General features: G+C 48.9%; 1 protein-coding gene across 14 annotated transcripts; it reads left to right on the top strand.

Annotated features, from left to right (window-relative positions):
• The first annotated feature begins 413 nt into the window (after positions 1–413).
• Positions 414–18,374, top strand: STRC (stereocilin). 14 transcript variants are annotated; one of them, XM_041744299.1, is made up of 30 exons: positions 414–449; positions 1,577–1,685; positions 2,877–3,662; positions 3,753–3,777; positions 4,729–5,983; positions 7,009–7,071; positions 7,170–7,280; positions 7,448–7,614; positions 7,810–7,996; positions 8,115–8,230; positions 8,427–8,607; positions 8,959–9,141; positions 9,419–9,457; positions 9,640–9,807; positions 9,969–10,034; positions 10,445–10,573; positions 10,881–10,939; positions 11,731–11,854; positions 11,980–12,092; positions 13,651–13,786; positions 14,203–14,399; positions 14,598–14,688; positions 14,898–15,054; positions 15,691–15,860; positions 16,437–16,592; positions 16,970–17,112; positions 17,284–17,432; positions 17,683–17,780; positions 17,876–18,023; positions 18,217–18,374. In XM_041744299.1, the coding sequence occupies exons 2-30, from the start codon at positions 1,655–1,657 to the stop codon at positions 18,303–18,305; spliced, it is 5,337 nt and encodes a 1,778-aa protein (XP_041600233.1). In that variant the 5' UTR covers positions 414–449; positions 1,577–1,654; the 3' UTR covers positions 18,306–18,374. The 14 variants fall into 14 exon arrangements, 13 of the variants coding, with proteins under 13 accessions (XP_041600233.1, XP_041600229.1, XP_041600240.1 ...); XM_041744295.1 differs by having other exon boundaries at positions 425–449; positions 1,577–2,315; XM_041744296.1 differs by lacking the exon at positions 414–449 and adding an exon at positions 2,255–2,315 and having other exon boundaries at positions 1,667–1,685.
• The last annotated feature ends 43 nt before the right edge of the window (positions 18,375–18,417 follow it).

An 18,417-nucleotide genomic window follows, 5' to 3' on the forward strand; every position in this document is an offset into this window, starting at 1 on the left:
GTTTATTAGAAGAATTATATATAACATATATAATATATAGAATATGCATTCATCCATGGCTTTTGTTGTTGGTTAGGCTTCCAGTTAACAGCAGGCTATTGGTAGTTAAATTTTTGAGTAGTTAAGATTTTTGACTACACAGTGTGGGTTGGGGGGTAGTGCCCTTAATCACCAGCACTGTTCAAGGGTCACCTGTATAAGGTAATCTGCTTATTTCAAATAGCTTGATATATTAGCTATAAATCCTAAACACTTTACCCTCAGTTGGCACATAGTCTGAATCCTTGTTGGCAACAGGATTGCTTAACCAACTGCTTGCTCCATCATCACGTGGACTGCCAAGAATTTCCCAGCCTGGGTTGAGAGAGTACTCATTGCTCCCCTCTCCATTTGAGCCAACTAGTTTCATACTTGTTCTAAAGATCTTTTACTCAAGACACTACTTCCTGGTAAGAATTTCTGTATCCTATAGGGCTTTTTAGTTTCAAATAAAATAATTCATATTGAACTAGTCTGACAACAATAGTAGTAACGTTTAGTAAATGTTTATTTTGTACCAGTGCCTGGCACATGATAGGTGCTTACTTTTTGTTGGATAGGTGCCACATGCTGTGCTAAGTACTTTAAGTGCATTATCTAATTTTATCCTCTCAATAACTCTATACTAGTATCTCTCCTTTTTATAGAAAAGAACATTATGACACAGAGGTTTAGAAGTTGCTCACAACACACAGCTAGTAAACATAGGAGCCAGGATTTGGATCCAAACCATCTCAATTTTTTGCTACACTATTAGCAAAAAAGGAGAATTTATCATTGAGGATCATTATGGAACCAAGGGCAGAAATTCAAATTCCAGGTTGGGCTGGAACCAGAAGATAGAAAACTATAGGGAATCCAGGTCATATTCCTTGCTTCTCCTCTCTGCTTTCCAGACTGGATGTAGTAACTTTGATGGGCAAAGGGAAAATATTGACGAAGGGATGCAATAGATCATTTTACTGATTCCGACTTTTTATTTGCCTTGGAAAATCCTAGCACTGTCCTCAACTCTGGGGGCCTGGCCAAGTTATTCCACTTGGGGTGTGTGTGTGTGTCTCAGTTTCCTCATTTATAAAATGAGAAGTTTTTGCCACAGGATCCCTCAGGTCCCTTCCAGTTCTAAAATTCTGTGATCTTAAGTGAACCTTCTAGGGCAGAAGCTCGTTAATAATAGATTTGAATGTGTGGGTTTGGGGGATAGAATAGAGGAGGGTTCTGAGGAAAGAAGGACAGAATAATGGTTTAAGTGGAGCCTCAGTGTTGAATTACTATTGAGAGCTGGTATCAGGTAAAGGCCTTTGGGGAATATATAAATGGAGGACAGAAAAGACTTCTCACCTTGGCCAGACTAGATTATTCTGAGTGGGATCTTTTCGATCTATGAGCAGTACTCTCTCTCTCTCTCTGGGTGTGTGTGTGTGTGTGTGTGTGTGTGTGTGCATGAGCACGTGTGCGTGTGTGCATGCATGTATGTGTGGGTGTGGGAAGTAGCCCTCTTGCACAGTGATTTAATCTGGTTTATCTCTTTTCTCAGCTTAGAATTCTCTATGGGGCTTTCATCTAGGCCACAGGAAGAGAGCCAGAGGGCAAACTCAAACGTTTGAATAGCCCAATGAGCAAGTCGCGCATCCATAAAATGAGAGGTATAGTCTATGTAACCTCTGAAGTCCTGCCCCATTCTTCGCATTTTGTGGTTCTAGGTAGTGGATCGAAAGCAGCTCTCCTCTTGTGAATGCCATGTCCTTGGACCAGAATTTGGTCTTTATTCTTCCTCTCCGTTTCTACCTGGCTGCCCAGCTCCTTTCTCTGGGCTCCCTTTCTTCCTTGATTCCTTCAAATCCTACTTACTTTTTAACTCCTTTGGACCCTGTTTGTTTTCTTATATTCTGCACCCCCCAGCTGGTTTCTGGATCTCCATTTCCATGTCTGCCCACTCCTATCTGCATCCTGGCTCTTACCTATCTCCTTGGGCTCTCCAAGAGCCCCCTGGAATCCCCTATCTCTGGGCCCTCTCTTAGAAGTACACCTTTTTCCGAAGCCAAAGGATCAGGTATTCAGTGGCTCAGGTGACAAACCTGCTGTCAGGTTACAGATATTGTTTCCTGAAAGACCACATTACAGTGTCAGTGGCAACTCAGGCTGCCTGCAGTGCCCTGCCCTCACCTGGCTATCCCACACAAGGTGAGAACAACCAGAACTCACCTCTTACCAGTGCTCATCTGGAAACATGGCTCTGAGCCTCTGGCCAGTGCTGCTACCGCTAACTTGTGCAGGTGAGAGGAAGAGGGAGCAGGGCTGGGGATGAAGAGGATGGTTGCTGAAAAGAGACTTAAGAATGCAGAAATTAACTGGTTTCTATAAAAGATAAAGGAAGACAGGCAGAGACTAGAGCTAGGGAGAAAGTGAGGGTAAAGAAAGCAGGTCAAGACTTACTATAGGCTGATTCAGTAGAGGGAATCAGTTCACCATCCCCTTTGCCTCATCTTTATTTATTATTATTATTATTATTATTATTATTTATTTATTTATTTATTTTTAAGATTTTATTTTTTATTTATTCATGATAGACATAGAGAGAGAGAGAGGCAGACACAGAAGCAGGCTCCATGCTAGGAGCCCGACTCGGGACTCAATTCCGGGACTCCAGGATGGAGCCCTGGGCGAAAGGCAGGCGCTAAACGACTGAGCCACCCAGGGATTACCCCCCACTCTTTTTTTTTTTTTTTTTTAAGATCACCTCATCTTTAGATCCAAGCTAGGACCAGGTTCCAGGGCAGGGCTGAATTGGGTTCTAGCCTCTTTCCCTTTAGTGATCTCCCATTTCTCTCTTACAGCAACTCTGGTCTCTAGTGGGATTCAGTCCCTGGACCCTGATCTCTCCCTCCTGAAGTCATTGCTCTCCACTATGGACCAGGCTCCCCAGGGGTCTCTCAGCCGCTCACAGTTCTCTGCATTTCTGGCCAACATTTCTTCTTCCTTTGAGTCTGGGAGAATGGGGGAGGGACCTGTGGGGGAGCCCCCACCTCTCCAGTCCCCTGCCATCCGGCTCCATGACTTCCTAGTGACACTGAGAGGCAGCCCAGACTGGGAACCAATGCTAGGGCTGCTGGGGGATGTGCTGGCACTGCTGGGGCAGGAGCAGACCCCCAGGGACTTCCTGGGACACCAGGCAGGTGTGCTGGGTGGACTCGCAGAGGTGCTTCTAGGAGCCTTAGTTCCCATAGGACCCCCTACCCCTACCCGGCCCCCCTGTATCCGTGATGGGCCCTCTGACTGCGTCCTGGTGGCTGACTGGTTGCCTTCTTTGCTGTTGTTGTTAGAGGGTACACGCTGGCAGGCCCTGGTACAGGTACAGCCCAGTGTGGACCCCACCAATGCCACAGGCCTTGATGGGAGGGAGCCAGCACCCCACTTTTTGCAGGGTCTGTTGGGTTTGCTCACCCCAGTAGGGGAACTGGGCTCTGAAGAGGCTCTTTGGGGAGGTCTGCTGCGCACAGTGGGGGCCCCGCTCTATGCTGCCTTCCAGGAGGGGCTGCTCCGTGTCACTGATTCCCTACGGAATGAAGTCTTCTCCATTCTGGGGCAACCAGAGCCTGATGCCAATGGGCAGTGCCAGGGAGGTGAGTGCTGCTAGGTCTGGGGCTGGGCTGTGGCAGGGCAAAGAAGGGGTGAGATTGGGGTAGTCTTCTTTCTTACTCTTTCCCTCCTAGGCAACCTTCGGCAGCTGCTCTTATGGTAAGTAACTCTCTTACCAGGAGAGGAGTTCTGATTGGGCCTGGGAAGTCATCAGACTCCAGAGTAGAGGAGGAAACTGATGGGAGGGGGGTTGTTTGATGGTTTTGGAATGTGACTATCTGGGTTGGTGTCCCAGCTCTACTTTTGCCTCAGTTTCCCCACTTATAAAATATAGATATAATTATTAGCTACCACAGAGTTGTTGAAAGGGATTGAACGGGTTGAGACCGTATGTGTAAGCCACCTAGAACTGTGCTTCCCACATAGTGTTTAATAAATGTTACCTAATAAAGATGGACTATGGAAAGAAAGGATGAGACTGGATTCTTCTGTCCCTTACTATTTCAGTATACGTGCTACTGAAGCGAGCACTTTTACTATTTCAATACAACAGTGCCAGAGCACAGTTAGACTTACTCAGTTGCTGGGAAGATTTCCTGATATGAGGCCAACCAAGGGTTGGATTTAAGCTACCTAAAAGCATATGAAGAAAGGAGAAGGAAGGGAGCCAGGTGGACAGAGGGAGCTCCAGCTGGGCTGCTCCTAGATGATTCTGTGCTTTGACAGGACAGATCTCTCTCCCATTTCCACCATTCCAGTATTTTTAAAAAGATTGTATTTATTTATTCATGAGACAGAGAGAGAGAGAGAGAGAGAGAGAGAGAGAGAGGCAGAGACACAGGCAGAGGGAGAAGCAGGCTCCATGCAGGGAGCCCAATGAGGGACTCGATCCCAGGACCGTGGGATCATGCCCTGAGCCAAAGGCAGAAGCTGAACCACTGAGCCACCCAGGGACCCCCGACCATTCCAGTATTTAAACCAGTGACAACTATGCTCCCAGGGACCTTTTTGAAAAGCCTATGCTTGCCACCTCCACGCAGGGCTCTGGGCCAGGGTCAGAATGTTCAACTGGACGAAATGTGACTGACCAGATGCTGCCTCTACACCCAGGGGCATCCGGCACAACCTTTCCTGGGATGTCCAGGCGCTGGGCTTTCTGTCTGGATCGCCACCCCCACCCCCTGCCCTCCTCCACTGCCTGAGCACGGGTGTGCCTCTGCCCAGGGCTTCCCAGCCCTCAGCCCACATCAACCCTCGCCAACGGCGAGCCATCTCTGTGGAGGCCCTCTGCGAGAACCACTCAGGCCCAGCGCCACCCTACAGCATTTCCAACTTCTCCATCCACTTGCTCTGCCAGCACGCCCAGCCCGCCACCCCGCAGCCCCCTCCCAGCACCGCTGCCGTCTGCCAGACAGCTGTGTGGTATGCAGTGTCATGGGCACCAGGTGCCCAGGGCTGGCTACAGGCTTGCCATGACCAGTTTCCTGATCAGTTCCTGGAGGCAATATGTAGCAACCTCTCCTTTTCAGCCCTGTCTGGCCCCAATCGCCGCTTGGTAAAGCAGCTCTGTGCTGGCCTGCTCCCACCCCCCACTAACTGTCCTGAAGGCCTGCCCCCTGTTCCCCTCACCCCAGAGGTCTTCTGGGGCTGCTTCTTGGAGAATGAGACTCTGTGGGCTGAGCGGCTGTGTGGAGAGGCAGGTCTGCAGGCTGTGCCCCCCAGCAATCAGGCTTGGGTTCAACATGTGTGCCAGGGCCCTACCCCAGATGTCACTGCCTTCCCACCCTGCCATGTTGGACCTTGTGGGGAACGCTGTCCAGATGGAGGCAACTTCCTGATTATGGTCTGTGCCAATGACACCATGTATGAAGCCCTGGTGCCCTTCTGGCCTTGGCTAGCGGGCCAGTGCAGGATAAGTCGAGGGGGCAATGACACTTGCTTCCTAGAGGGGCTACTTGGTCCTCTTCTACCCTCTCTGCCACCACTGGGACCATCCCCCCTGTGCTTGGCCCCAGCTCCCTTCCTGCTTGGCATGCTATCCCAGTTGCCACGCTGTCAGTCCTCTGTGCCAGCCCTTGCCCATTCCACACGCCTGCACTATCTCCTGCGCCTGCTGACCTTTCTCCTGGGTCCAGGGGCCGGAGGGACCGAGGCCCAGGGAATGCTGGGTCAGGCCTTGATGCTCTCCAGTCTCCCAGACAACTGCTCCTTCTGGGATGCCTTTCGCCCAGAGGGCCGGCGTAGTGTGCTGCGGACAGTTGGAGAGTACCTGGAACGGGAGGAACAGCTGACCCCACCGGGCTTTGAACCCACTGCCAGTCCTAGCTCCGGTATAACCAAGATGGAGCTGCTGGCCTGCTTCAGCGTGAGTGATCCGCCAAGTCGAAAGCCTCTGGAACAGAAGGAAGGGCCTCCAAATGAATTCTTTAATACTGAGAGGATAATATAATATAATATAATATAATATAATATAATATAATATAATATACTGGCTTAAGCACATAGCTCTGGAGTCAGTCAGGCTTGGGTTCACATGATCAACCTTGGACAAGTTATTTAACCTCTCTGGGCAATATTTTTTTGATCTACAAATGGGGGAGAATAATATAATAATGATAATGATGCCACTTTTTTTAGGGTGGCTGTAAGGATTACATAAGATAATACATGCTGTGGAATTATGTATCTAGAAGGATATATAAGATGCAATAAATTTTATCATGTTTTTCTTTCTAACCCTTTGACTCTCCCCCTTTCTGCTCCAGGAAGGAAAATGATCAAGTTGGAGGGTTCTAATTCTGTCCCTAGAAATTGAGAATTGGAGGCTGGCAAAGTATAGGAAGATAAGGCAGAAATGAGAAAAATTCAGGGCAATTACAAACTGGAAGACTTGGAATCTGGGTTCAACTATGTCACATAATAGTGCAGTGTTAGGCAAATAACTTAATTTAGGTTTTCTGGGTTTCTGTGTCTTCTCTGTAGAGTGAAGGGGTTAGAATATATAAATACCATAATTCATTCACAGTTCCATGTTACAAGTAAGGTACTGTGCTAAGTTCTGTAGGATATGGGAAGAATCCTTACTCCATGTTAGGACCCATCTTTCTCAAGCCCTACATCCAATGAAATGAGATTAGACAGGTTCGTAGTAATTTGGTTCAGATCTCCAAGTACTTATTTATTAAGCCAGCAATGGACCTGGCATGGAAAAGGATACAGGAGACATTAGAGACATCATCCCTGGCCTAAAAGAGTTTAATATTGGAGGAGACACACATACTAGCTTCAGAGGAAGGACAAGCATCCTAGCAAGTGGAGTTGGAGTGCCTGGGGAAGCTTCAGGAGGAACAGAGGCGACAGCTTTTGGCATCTTGTCTGTCTCCCCACCAGCCTGTGCTATGGGACCTGCTCCAGAGGGAGAAGAGTGTTTGGGCCCTGCAGATTCTAGTGCAGGTAACAGATGGAGGGGCACATGGGTGGACTGGGTAATAAGCATGGCCTGAGGCTGTTGCCCAGTGAGGCCTCATCCACAGTAACCTCTCACCCCCTAGGCATACCTGCATATGCCACCAGAAAATCTCCAGCAGCTGGTGCTCTCAGCAGAGAGGGAGGCTGCTCAGGGCTTCTTGACGCTCATGCACCGTTCCTGGGCCCAGCTGCAGGTGGACATTGAGAGAAGGGGAACAAGGGTGGAGGGAGAAATCTGGGAATCAAGAATACCTGGAGCTCAGTGTGCAGAGGGCTTGCCCAGTTGAAGGAGGAACGTGAGAGGAGATGGTAACGATACTGAGTATTTCTTGAGCCAGCATCCATTCCTGTGTCCCCACAGGTACCACCATCAGAGGAGCAGGCCCTGGGTCGCCTGACTGCCCTGTTGCTCCAGCGATACCCACGCCTCACCTCCCAGCTCTTCATTGACCTGTCACCACTCATCCCCTTCTTGGCTGTCTCTGATCTGATGCGTTTCCCACCATCCCTGTTGGCCAATGATAGTGTGTAAGGACCCCACACCACTCCTGATCCTGTCAGGGTCAGACCAATACAACCAGCCTAGAGCAGCCCCTTACTGAGATCCTCTCTGTTATAATTAGGGAGAGTCTCCTTCTTGTCTATGACAGTAGGGCTGCAGAGAGCCAGGGGGGACAACAGTTTGGAACAAGGCCAAGGGCTAAGACCCATTACTCTCCCCAGCCTGGCTGCCATCCGGGATTACAGTCCAGGAATGAGGCCTGAACAGAAAGAGGCTCTTGCAAAGCGACTGCTGGCCCCTGAGCTATTCGGGGAAGTGCCTGCCTGGTCTCAGGAGCTACTGTGGGCAGTGCTGCCCCTGCTTCCCCACCTCCCTCTGGAAAACTTTCTGCAACTCAGCCCTCATCAGGTATGATGTGATCATCTTAACGTGACTAGCCCAGGAGTCAGTAGCATGTCTCCTGGTGAGCTCCTCCCCACAAGTGTCCCACAGTGACCCCAACACAAGCTGGCTCTCCTCATCTCAGATCCAGGCCCTAGAGGATAGCTGGCCAGCAGCAGGTCTTGGGCCAGGGCATGCCCGACATGTGCTACGAAGCCTGGTGAACCAGAGTGTCCAGGATGGAGAGGAGCAGGTACGCAGGTGAGTGGTTGTGGGACCAGTGATGAAGGCCAAGCTACCATGGTGGGTTTGGGTCCAAGGGAGGAAGGGGCAACAAAGTAGGGAGTGGCCCCCAGCAGTATAGGACTCCAGGACAGAGGCCTATCTACGGCACCCATATTTCTTAGTTTAGTGGTCAGAGTGCCTACTCTGTGTACCAACATGGTCCCCACCTTAGTGCCAGCTTCTGTGACCACATGAAGGCCAGCTTCGATGCCCTTCTCAGGCTGGGGCCCCTCGCCTGTTTCCTGAGTCCAGAGGAGCTGCAGAGCCTGGTACCCTTGAGTGATCCAATGGGGCCAGTAGAACGGGGGCTGCTGGAATGTGCGGCCAACGGGACCCTCAGCCCACAAGGACGGGTGAGCTCCTTGGCAGAGCCCTACAAGACTCCAGGCTTTCCTTGGGTCTGTGTCAAAGACTGGTCCAGTCATCTCAACCAAGTTTGAGCACCACAATGCTAGCCCTCCCCCGACCTCTGCCTCCTCTCTTCCTTTTTCCATGGTCATTCTTATCTGTTAGCACCTCTTCCTGACCCTATATTCTATGACACCCCAAACATACCCTTTGACATCTTAAACCCAATCTGTCCCTATCCCATCCTTGGTTCTAAGCCCTAGCCCAGGCCCTGGGAAATCCAGATGTGGGATTAGACAAGAAGCTTAAGGCTCACTTGTCTTTTCTCTCCAGTCCCAAACCTTCTTTGGTTACAGGTGGCATATGAACTCCTGGGAGTGTTACGTTCATCTGGGGGAGCTGTGCTGAGCCCCCTGGAGCTGCGAGTCTGGGCCCCTCTCTTCCCTCAGCTGGGCCTCCGCTTCCTGCAGGAGCTGTCAGAGCCCCAGCTTAGAGCTATGCTTCCTGCCCTGCAGGGAACCAGTGTCACACCTGCCCAGGTAGGCCTATCTCACTATCTGGCATCTATCCTTCACCTCTGGGAACCAGGGATACCATCAGGTCCTCTGGAGCCCCCTTTTTCTCTGTCCCAAGGAGGACTACCTTATCCCCCTTTCTCTGATCAAGAAGAGCAGAGAGCCAGGCTAGTCATGGGTGCGGGGCGGGGGGTGTGTACAGAGGGAGCTAGAAGTTTTGGAGGGTAGGCCCTAGGGACTTGTTTAAAAACCTGGCTGCCAGGACCTGAGAGCTGTTGATTCCTGTCCTATTCTACTTTAGGCTGTTTTACTGCTTGGACGGCTCCTCCCTAGGCATGATGTGAGTAGCAGCAACTTCTCAACATCCCCCAGAGGTTCCTGTCCCCCTTTCCCTAGCCCCTGCATCTTCCCCGTTTCTTCCCACTAAGCTCCTCATACTTGCCGCCTTGCTATACTATGATTGTTGTCTTCCCTACCACCCTGCCTCTCTTCTTCAGGACTCTTGTCTCTCTTGCTCCCCAGCTGTCCCTGGAGGAACTCTGCTCTTTGCACCCTCTGCTGCCAGGCCTCAGCTCCCAGACACTCCAGGCCATCCCTCGGCGAGTTCTGATTGGGGCTTGTTCCTGCCTGGCCCCTGAACTATCACGCCTCTCAGCCTGCCAGACCGCAGCGTTGCTGCAGACCTTTCGGGTATGAGAGTAGCAGGGAGGATGAGACACTCAGGGATGTGGGCTCTGGGTAAGAAGGAGGGCATCTTCCCTGTGGCCAGGGAAGGCCTCCCAAACCTCAAACCTCCCCACTTCCTTACACACACACTCACACACACACACACACTGCCAATTCTCATGCAGGTGAAAGACGGAGTTAAAAACATAGGTACAACAGGTGCCAGCGCAGCTGTGTGTATCCCTGGTCAGGTATGTGTGGGATCTCCCAGCTAAGCTCCTTTCCATGTCCCAGGGCAATTTCCTATGGCTGGTGCTGCCTCACACACTCCCCCTGCAGTGGCCCTGAGAGTCCATGTTGGTTCTGTGCCCACCAACACATTAGCAGCTCTGATCCATACTGGCCCAAAGCTGGAAGGGTCTGAGAAATCTTCTAGGCCTGCTTTCAGAGAAAGAGACCAAAGCTCAGAGAGACTAAGGGACTTTAGTTCAGCAGGTGCCTAAATAGCAGCAATACTTGAGCACAGCCATCTTTTATATAAAGGTTCTCAGGTGTGCACTGCTCTAGTGGCACATGCCATCTACCCTTATCCTAGCTTTGGTCCCTTCCTGATCCTGTGGTGCCCCTCTTACCTATCACTACACTGCTACAAACCCCACAGCAGCCCATCCCCACCACTTGGCCAGACTGCCTGCTTCCCTTGCTCCCACTAAAGCTGCTGCAGCTGGACTCCACGGCTCTTTTGGCTAACCGAAGGCGCTACCGGGATCTGCCCTGGTCTGAGCAGCAGGTAATTCTCCCCACTTACCCCAGAACTACCCTCTGTGTTCCACCTCTTTTACCCATCAGCTCTAAATTGGGTACATTATCCCAAGCATCCTTTATAATGTGACTTGCTTTGCTCTTTCCTTCTGCTCGCTCTCTGTCTCTCTCTCTCTCTCTCTCTCTTTCTCTTTCTCTTTCAGAGAGGAGTGTGCATTTGGGAGAGTAGGAGAGTAGGACCCACAGGGTGAGGAAGCAGGATGGGGTCCAAGGCCCCTTAAGTCCTTGGGTAAATATCTCTGCTGGGGAGCTGCTCTTCTTTCTTTCTCTTGTAGGCACAGTTTCTCTGGAAGAAGATGCAGGTGCCCACCAACCTGACACTCAGGAATCTTCAGTGAGTAGCTTGTGCTGAGCAGTGAGTTTAATTTGACTAACATTTTTTTGAGCACTTAACCATATGCCATATACCACAGGATAAGCAATGGGAGATGTGCAGATGAATGATGCATAGTCCCAGCCTGTGGGCCTTCTCTTGGCTCCTCCTCCCTTTACCCTCTTGCCCCGCCACAGCACCACACTGGTTTAAGGGATACGGAAAACCTGGGTTCAGTGCCAGCCTGAACATGTATTCGTGATCTTGGGCAAGTCACTTAACCTCTCTAAGCTTCAGTTTTTTCTTCTGTAGAATGAGAATTAAAATAGTACCTACCTCATAGGATGTGGTTGTGAGGATCAAATGAGATAAGGCATACAAGGTACTTAATATAGTGCTTGGCCTCATGCAAGCTCCCAATAGACATTTGCTGTTGTCAGTTTAATTCAAAGTGACCTCAGAACCACGACTAAACAGTAATAAACAAGAATAAGTAAGTGTCACCTAACTCCCACCCACAGTAAAAGAATCACAGACTTCAGAATCTGAAGACGTAGCTCTAGATTCAGTTTATCATGTTTGTAATAGAATGATGTTGAGAATATCAAACTTGACTTCTGTGAATGTTTCTTTTCCTCTCTGATAAACAGTGATGATGTGGGGAGCCAATGAGAATATCTATGGAAAAAGATTTCTCAAAACTATAAATTACCATAAGTGAACATCTGCACTTGTGTCGAGAGTGTTGATACAAGGAGCAGACAGACCATGGCATGTGTTGAATGAGCATTTATCTACCCACACACCTACAGGGCTCTGGGCACCCTGGCAGGGGGCATGTCGTGTGAGTTTCTGCAGCAGATCAACTTGATGGCAGACTTCCTTGAAGTAGTGCACATGATCTATCAGCTACCCACTGGGGTTCGAGGGAGCCTGGTGAGAGGGGTGCTTAGTTGGAGCAGGGAGGCATTAGTTGGAGCAGAGAGGCAGGAACCCTGGGTACAGAATCCAGTTCCCGTGCTTAACTCTGTCCTGACTTGTTTCCTCACCCTACCCTATAGAGAGCCTGTATCTGGGCAGAGCTACAGCGGAAGATGACCATGCCAGAGCCAGAGCTGGCAACCCTGGGGTCAGAACTGAGTGGGCTAGACACCAAGCTACTTCTGGATTTACCGTAAGTGCTATGACTACAGATACTGGCTTCTTAAAAGTCTCAACTTGAGGTAGAAGATCTGCCCTTAGGAAGTGCACCTAAGGTAGTGGTTTTCTGTCTGGTGGTACCCTGACATCAATTATAGCACAAAGCGGAGGATTCTATTCAAAGTTGCTCTATGTTTTGACTGGCTCCCAGAACATGGCCTCAACATGGGACAGCTGAGGGTGCAGGCAACATTATGATGTGGACTGCCAAGCAGTCATAATATAATAGAGGCCACATTAATAGAGATAGAATATCCAAACTGAGGGAGGCAATGGTCCAATTCTGCCCTAGAGGATTGTAGTCTGCTTAAGCAACATGTTGTCACTGTGTTCAGTGGCATACAGAAAGAGAATATGTATGAGATATGGTAAATGCCTTCAAATACCCCAAAGGCTACCAAATAAAAGATACATTGGCATGTTTCTGAATGGCTGTATTGGGCATCACAAGGACCAGTGGATAAAAATCAGATTTTTGCAAAATATAAGGAAAATTGATGTAGTTAATTCCCAACATCAACTATTCAAGAGCTGTTCAAGCCTAGGCTGGATGGTCCTGTGGCAGGAATGTTGTAGAGCACATTCAAGTGTGGCTGAGGATCGTGGGGAGAGAAAACTCATAAACCTGAGTCCTCCTGACACAGACTCTAGGAGTTTATGAGTATCTCTCACATAGGCTTCTTTTTCCATTTTACCCTCATCCCTACCCCATTGCCATCTGAACTGTAAGTCAGGGTATAGAAAAAGGATGGTGTTAGTCTTTCTAGGGATGAGGTGATGGTAAAAGCACTTGACTCCATCCATTTTTATAGGCCTTTCCACAGATTTTGGTGTTTGTGCTACATGGCCTAGTTCCAGTTCCAGAATTGGCAACCCTAGATAAGAGTACAAAATATCACTTCTGATTTTTTGGGCAAAGGGACCTTAAAAAAAAGCCATTCAAATCTGTTTAAATTTATTGGTTTGTGGAGATAAATTAGAATTCCAAGGACCTAGATAAGGTGAAAGATCCTAGACCATGAGATGGAAGACCTGAGGTCTTCATCTGTGAAAGAGGGGTAAGAAAAATACCTGTCTTACCTCAAGATTTTGTCATAAGGATCAAATGAGAGAACACCAAGAACTTGGTAATCTGTGTAGCACTATGCAAATAAGAGAGGACCTCCTCACAAGTAGAGGAAGGGTGCCACTGTGGAAAAGAGGAATTGGGAGTAAGATCCCACCAACTCTGTGAGCCTGTTTCCTAATCTATAAAATGGGGGGAAATTTTAATGATATTTAATATTTGGGGCTTTTGGTTCCATGAGATGGTAGACTCATTGGTCATTTCTTCTCAGGAAGACTAGAAATATGTCACTCCTTTTGTTCTCTCCCTTTAAACACTATGGTGGGAATTGCATCTGGAGCAATTTAATATCAGATCCTGTCTAGGGCCATAAGGTTTGGTCTGATGTGTCTGGGCAATATGGCATTCTGTGGTCCCTTTTCAATAAGGTTCATTTCTGAGTGCCCCTGTTGTCAAATTGCTATAGGGTCCATTTGATGGATAGACTGTCCAATGAATCTATTATGTTGATGGTGGAGCTGGTACGAAGAGCTCCAGAGCAGCTGCTGGCACTGACCCCACTCCACCGGGTAGCCCTGGCAGAGAGGGCACTACAAAACTTGGTAAGAGTCCAACCTACCAGACTCAGAGCTGCTGCCTGGACAATTTTTACCTCTCAGACAATGCTCTCTGTCTTCTAGGCCCACCCCCACTCCTTTGCTGCTAAACAGGTTCTTGTCCACAAGGCCCTAGCCCCTAGATCTACCTTTAGGTTTCATTCCTTGGAATGGAATGCCTTCATATTTCTTGTCCACATTCATTGGAGTCCTAGAATTCCCTTGGATTCCATCTCCTAGCCCTTTTGCCTCCTCCTATCTGGGCTCATTATTTAAGAAAGTAAACAATGGCAGTGAATATCATAGGGTCTTGAGTTGGGAGATGGAGGGAGAGAAAAATCAAAGGTTTTGGTGTCTTGATCAAAGAGTCTGGTCCTCTGAGTCAAAAATGCATTGTCCCAAGGCCTGATGTCCCTCTCCAGGCTCCAAAGGAGACAACAGTCTCAAGGGAAGTGCTGGAGACCTTAGGTCCCTTGGTTGGATTCCTGGGGATAGAGAGTACACGACGGATCCCCCTACCGATCCTGCTGGCCCATCTCAATCAGCTGCAGGGCTTCTGCCTAGGAGAGCCATTTGCCACAGAGCTGGGATGGCTCCTATCACAGGAGCCTATTCTGGGGTATGAAACTTTGGGAATTTCCAATTCTATCTCATCCTATACCCACCCTCTTAACCACCATCATCAGTAGCAGCTCATTCAATATGTTCAAGGTTCCTTGGAACCCTAAGTCCCTAGTCCTAGCATGTCCTCTTTTCCCCTTCTTTTCCCTCACAGTTCTTTCAGCATCTCAGCCCCTATCTTTTTCCTGTCCCCTAGGAAGCCAGAGTTGTGGAGCGAGGGTGAAGTAGAGCAAGCTGGACGCCTAGTACTCACTCTGTCTACTGAAGCTATTTCCTTGATCCCCAGGGTGAGGTGAAGGAACAAGGGAGGGAGTAAGAGCAAAGGGGACTGGTGACCTGGTTCTGGGAAGCTGAGGCCAAGGAGGCTGAGGGCAAGGGATGTGAAATCTGAATCTGGGGGAAACTGCTAAAAAGAAACAGGACTTTGGAATTATAGCTCCACAGCTGGCCCTGACCTCCCCAGGTCTCTGCACCCTCCATCTTCCTTCTCACACAGGAAGCCTTGGGCCCAGAGACCCTGGAGCGGCTCCTAGAGAAGCAGCAGAGCTGGGAGCAGAGCAGAGTTGGACAGCTATGTGGGACGCCACAGCTTGCTCCCAAGAAAGCAGCCTTGGTAGCTGGGGTTGTACGACCTACTGCAGAAGATCTCTCAGGTGAAACTACCCAAATATTCATATGTCTATCAGGGTATATAGGAAAGAGTTTCCAGCAATGTAATCAGAAGTCTGGGCTCTAGGAATGCTGTGCCCTTTGAGCAGTTTTGCACACTTTCTGCTCTCTGGGCTTGGGTTTTTTAATCTATAAACCACAGTGGTTAGAGTGATGATCTTCAATGTCTTTTCTAGTTCTAGGGTTCTATAGCTCTGGAAATTTAGAACCCATTGCATTTTTAGCCCAGGACTTCCCTCTTCCTATTCTCTTATCCCTTTTAACAGTAACCCAGCTCTAGGCTTGGCTCAATGCTAGAGCATGAAGCTGTCTGCTGGGAAGATGCTTAGGATGTAGGAAGGAGACACTGTGGGACCAGAGACCTAGGATCTGATCTAGACCTGCCATTAAACCCTTAGGAAACCCCCCCTCAGTCTTCCATTTATATGAGGGGCTTGTCCTCTCTAGTCACTTACTCTAATATCCTTTGAGTCCTATAATTCTCACACTATAGTAATCCTTTGGCCCCTACTGTCCACATTGCCCTATCCAAAGGTTGGAGGAGTCATTCAATCTATAGATATCTCTCTGGGTATAGTTTAGTTCTACACTGACCCCCTATGCCTGCCTTCCCGCTTCAGAACCTGTGCCAAATTGTGCAGATGTACGGGGAACATTCCCAGCAGCCTGGTCAGCAACCCAGATTGCAGAGATGGAGCTCTCAGACTTTGAGGACTGCCTGGCATTATTTGCAGGAGACCCAGGACTTGGTCCTGAAGAACTACGGGCAGCAATGGGCAAGGCAAAACAGGTTAGGGATGGAGAGGCCAACATGAGGAAACTGGTTGGGTATGGTATGGGACACAAGAGAATAGATAACTGGGTAAGAAGTGGGAAAAATAGGAGATTAAAGAATTAGAGTTTGGATCCTGACTAGGAAGTCAGAGGGGATGAATATAGAGGAAAGGAAGCTAGTACAGTGGATAGAGGGAAGAAAGCAGTGGTTACCAAAATTTACAGTGTATCAGAATTATCCAGGGAACAGGTTTTTAAAATGCTGATGCCAGGGTCCTGTGCTAGACTCACTGAAGAATCTTCTGAGGGCTCTGGGCATCTGCATTTTAACAGGCATTCCCACTGAGTCTGGTGTACACAAAAGTTTAGAACTCATGGACTAGAGTCTGCTATTCTTCCCTAGCATCTTTCAGTAACACCTTGGAGGAACATTAATCCAATCCTCATTTTACAGTTGAGGAAACTAAAGATCCTAAGAGGCAAATAATTTGCCTACAGTTATACAGCTAAGGTCAGAGACATGATTAAGATCCATCATTCTGACTCCTAGACCAATGCTTTTCCATTCACATTGTTCCTCTCTTTTTCCTAGTTGTGGGGTCCTCCCCGGGGATTCCGTCCTGAGCAGATCCTGCAGCTGGGTCGGCTCTTAATAGGTCTAGGAGAGCGGGAACTACAGGAGCTGATCCTAGTGGACTGGGGAGTGCTGAGCACCCTGGGGCAGATAGATGGCTGGAGTTCTATCCAGGTAACACCTTCCCTTTTCCTACTACTTTCCAAATGTCCATTCCACAGAGCCTGGCCCCCAGGTCACCTAAAGCCCAAGGAATTTTTTCCCATCACCCTATCTGGCCATTCTTTCTATTTTTAAATACCCTGTACTTGTGGTGTTAGGGACTCTGTGATTGATTCGCTTTGAGGCCCTAAACATATAAAGCTCTCTCCTGCCTATCTTCCCCTGGCCTTCTCTTTTTTGGATCCTCAACTTCCCCCATGGCTATTGGATCTTCAGGTCTTAATAATACAAGTATGTAATCCAGTAGCACTTGTCACTTCCCTAATCACTTCCTCATCCATGAATTCCCCATTTCTTTCCTTATTCTGTGCCCTCCGTCCCCACCTCAGCTCCGAGTTGTGGTCTCCAGTTTCCTGCGGCAGAGTGGCCGGCATGTGAGCCACCTGGACTTCCTTCACCTGACTGCACTGGGTTACACGCTGTGTGGACTTCGGCCAGAGGAGCTACAGCATATCAGCAGTTGGGAATTTAGGTCACTTGTGAAGGGAAGGGTGTGGGTGGTGGTGACAATATAAAGATAGACTCATGGGGCGGTCCCAGGGAGAAAGGGACCTCATTTGAAGCCATCTATATTCTCATCTCATAACTATGGACCCTATCACTGTGGCTGAATCTTTCTTCCTCCAACCCCACTTTTCCACAGCCAAGCAGCTCTCTTCCTGGGCAATCTCCATCTCCAGTGTTCTGAGAAGCAACTGGAAGTTCTGGCCCAGCTCCTTGTGCTTCCTGGTGGTTTTGGCCCTGTCAGCAACTGGGGGCCTGAGATCTTCACTGAAATTGGCACAATAGCAGGTAGGGAAGCTGGACCACTGCTGGTACTAGTTGTCAGTGATTGGTTTTTGCATGACAGCTGGATTAGGTGGAGGATTGCTCTGGAATTCTTAAGGTGGGAGTCTGAGAAGGTATTTAGAGGTTGGAGATGTGTTTGGAAAGATGTATGGTAGGGTATTTTGGGAAGTTGGAGAAGGTCTATAGGTTTGAAGAGAAGGGGGAAAGCCTGTATAAGACAATGTTTAGATGCCTATCCCACTTGCTTCAACAGCAGGGATCCCAGACCTGGCTCTTTCAGCACTGCTGCAGGAACAGATCCAGGGTCTTACCCCTCTTGCTATTTCTGTCATCCCTGCTCCTAAATTTGCTGTAAGTATTGATGGGCTGGGATGTGGGGTGACCAAAAAGAGCCAGGGCCCAATGGGGGCTAGAGTGGTTATACGGATTCCTATCCTCACCCCCAGGTGGTGTTCAGCCCCACCCAGCTATCTAGTCTCACAAGTGTTCAGGCTATGGCTGTCACTCCTGAACAAATGGCCTTTCTGAGTCCTGAGCAGCGACGAGCTGTTGTATGGGCCCAGCATGAGGGGAAGGAGAGCCCAGAACAGCAGGGTGAGTTTTCCAAATGCACAACCTGACCCTCCAACTCCTGACTGACGATCTGGCCTGAACTTGGTGCTATCTGGCTCATAGAACCCACTCAGGGAGATCCCTCGTGTAAAGGGGTCTAGGCATATATTTTCCATATATCAATGGTTCCTGGGGAAAAGAGTTGTAATATTCCTCTCACTCTGTCTCATTATAGGTCGAAGCACAGCCTGGGGCCTTCAGGACTGGTCACAACCCTCCTGGGCCATGGCATTGACCATCTGCTTCCTTGGCAACCTGCTATGAACCTGTCTCTACAGTTAAAGAGAGAGATTGTTGAGAAAGAAACTTTAATAAAGTGCAAATGGAAACGCATTCTAATTATCCTCAGGAAGCCAATGGGGAATATGGGTAAAAT

This window comes from Vulpes lagopus, chromosome 2 (genome assembly GCF_018345385.1).
Source record: "Vulpes lagopus strain Blue_001 chromosome 2, ASM1834538v1, whole genome shotgun sequence".
Lineage (NCBI taxonomy): Eukaryota > Metazoa > Chordata > Mammalia > Carnivora > Canidae > Vulpes > Vulpes lagopus.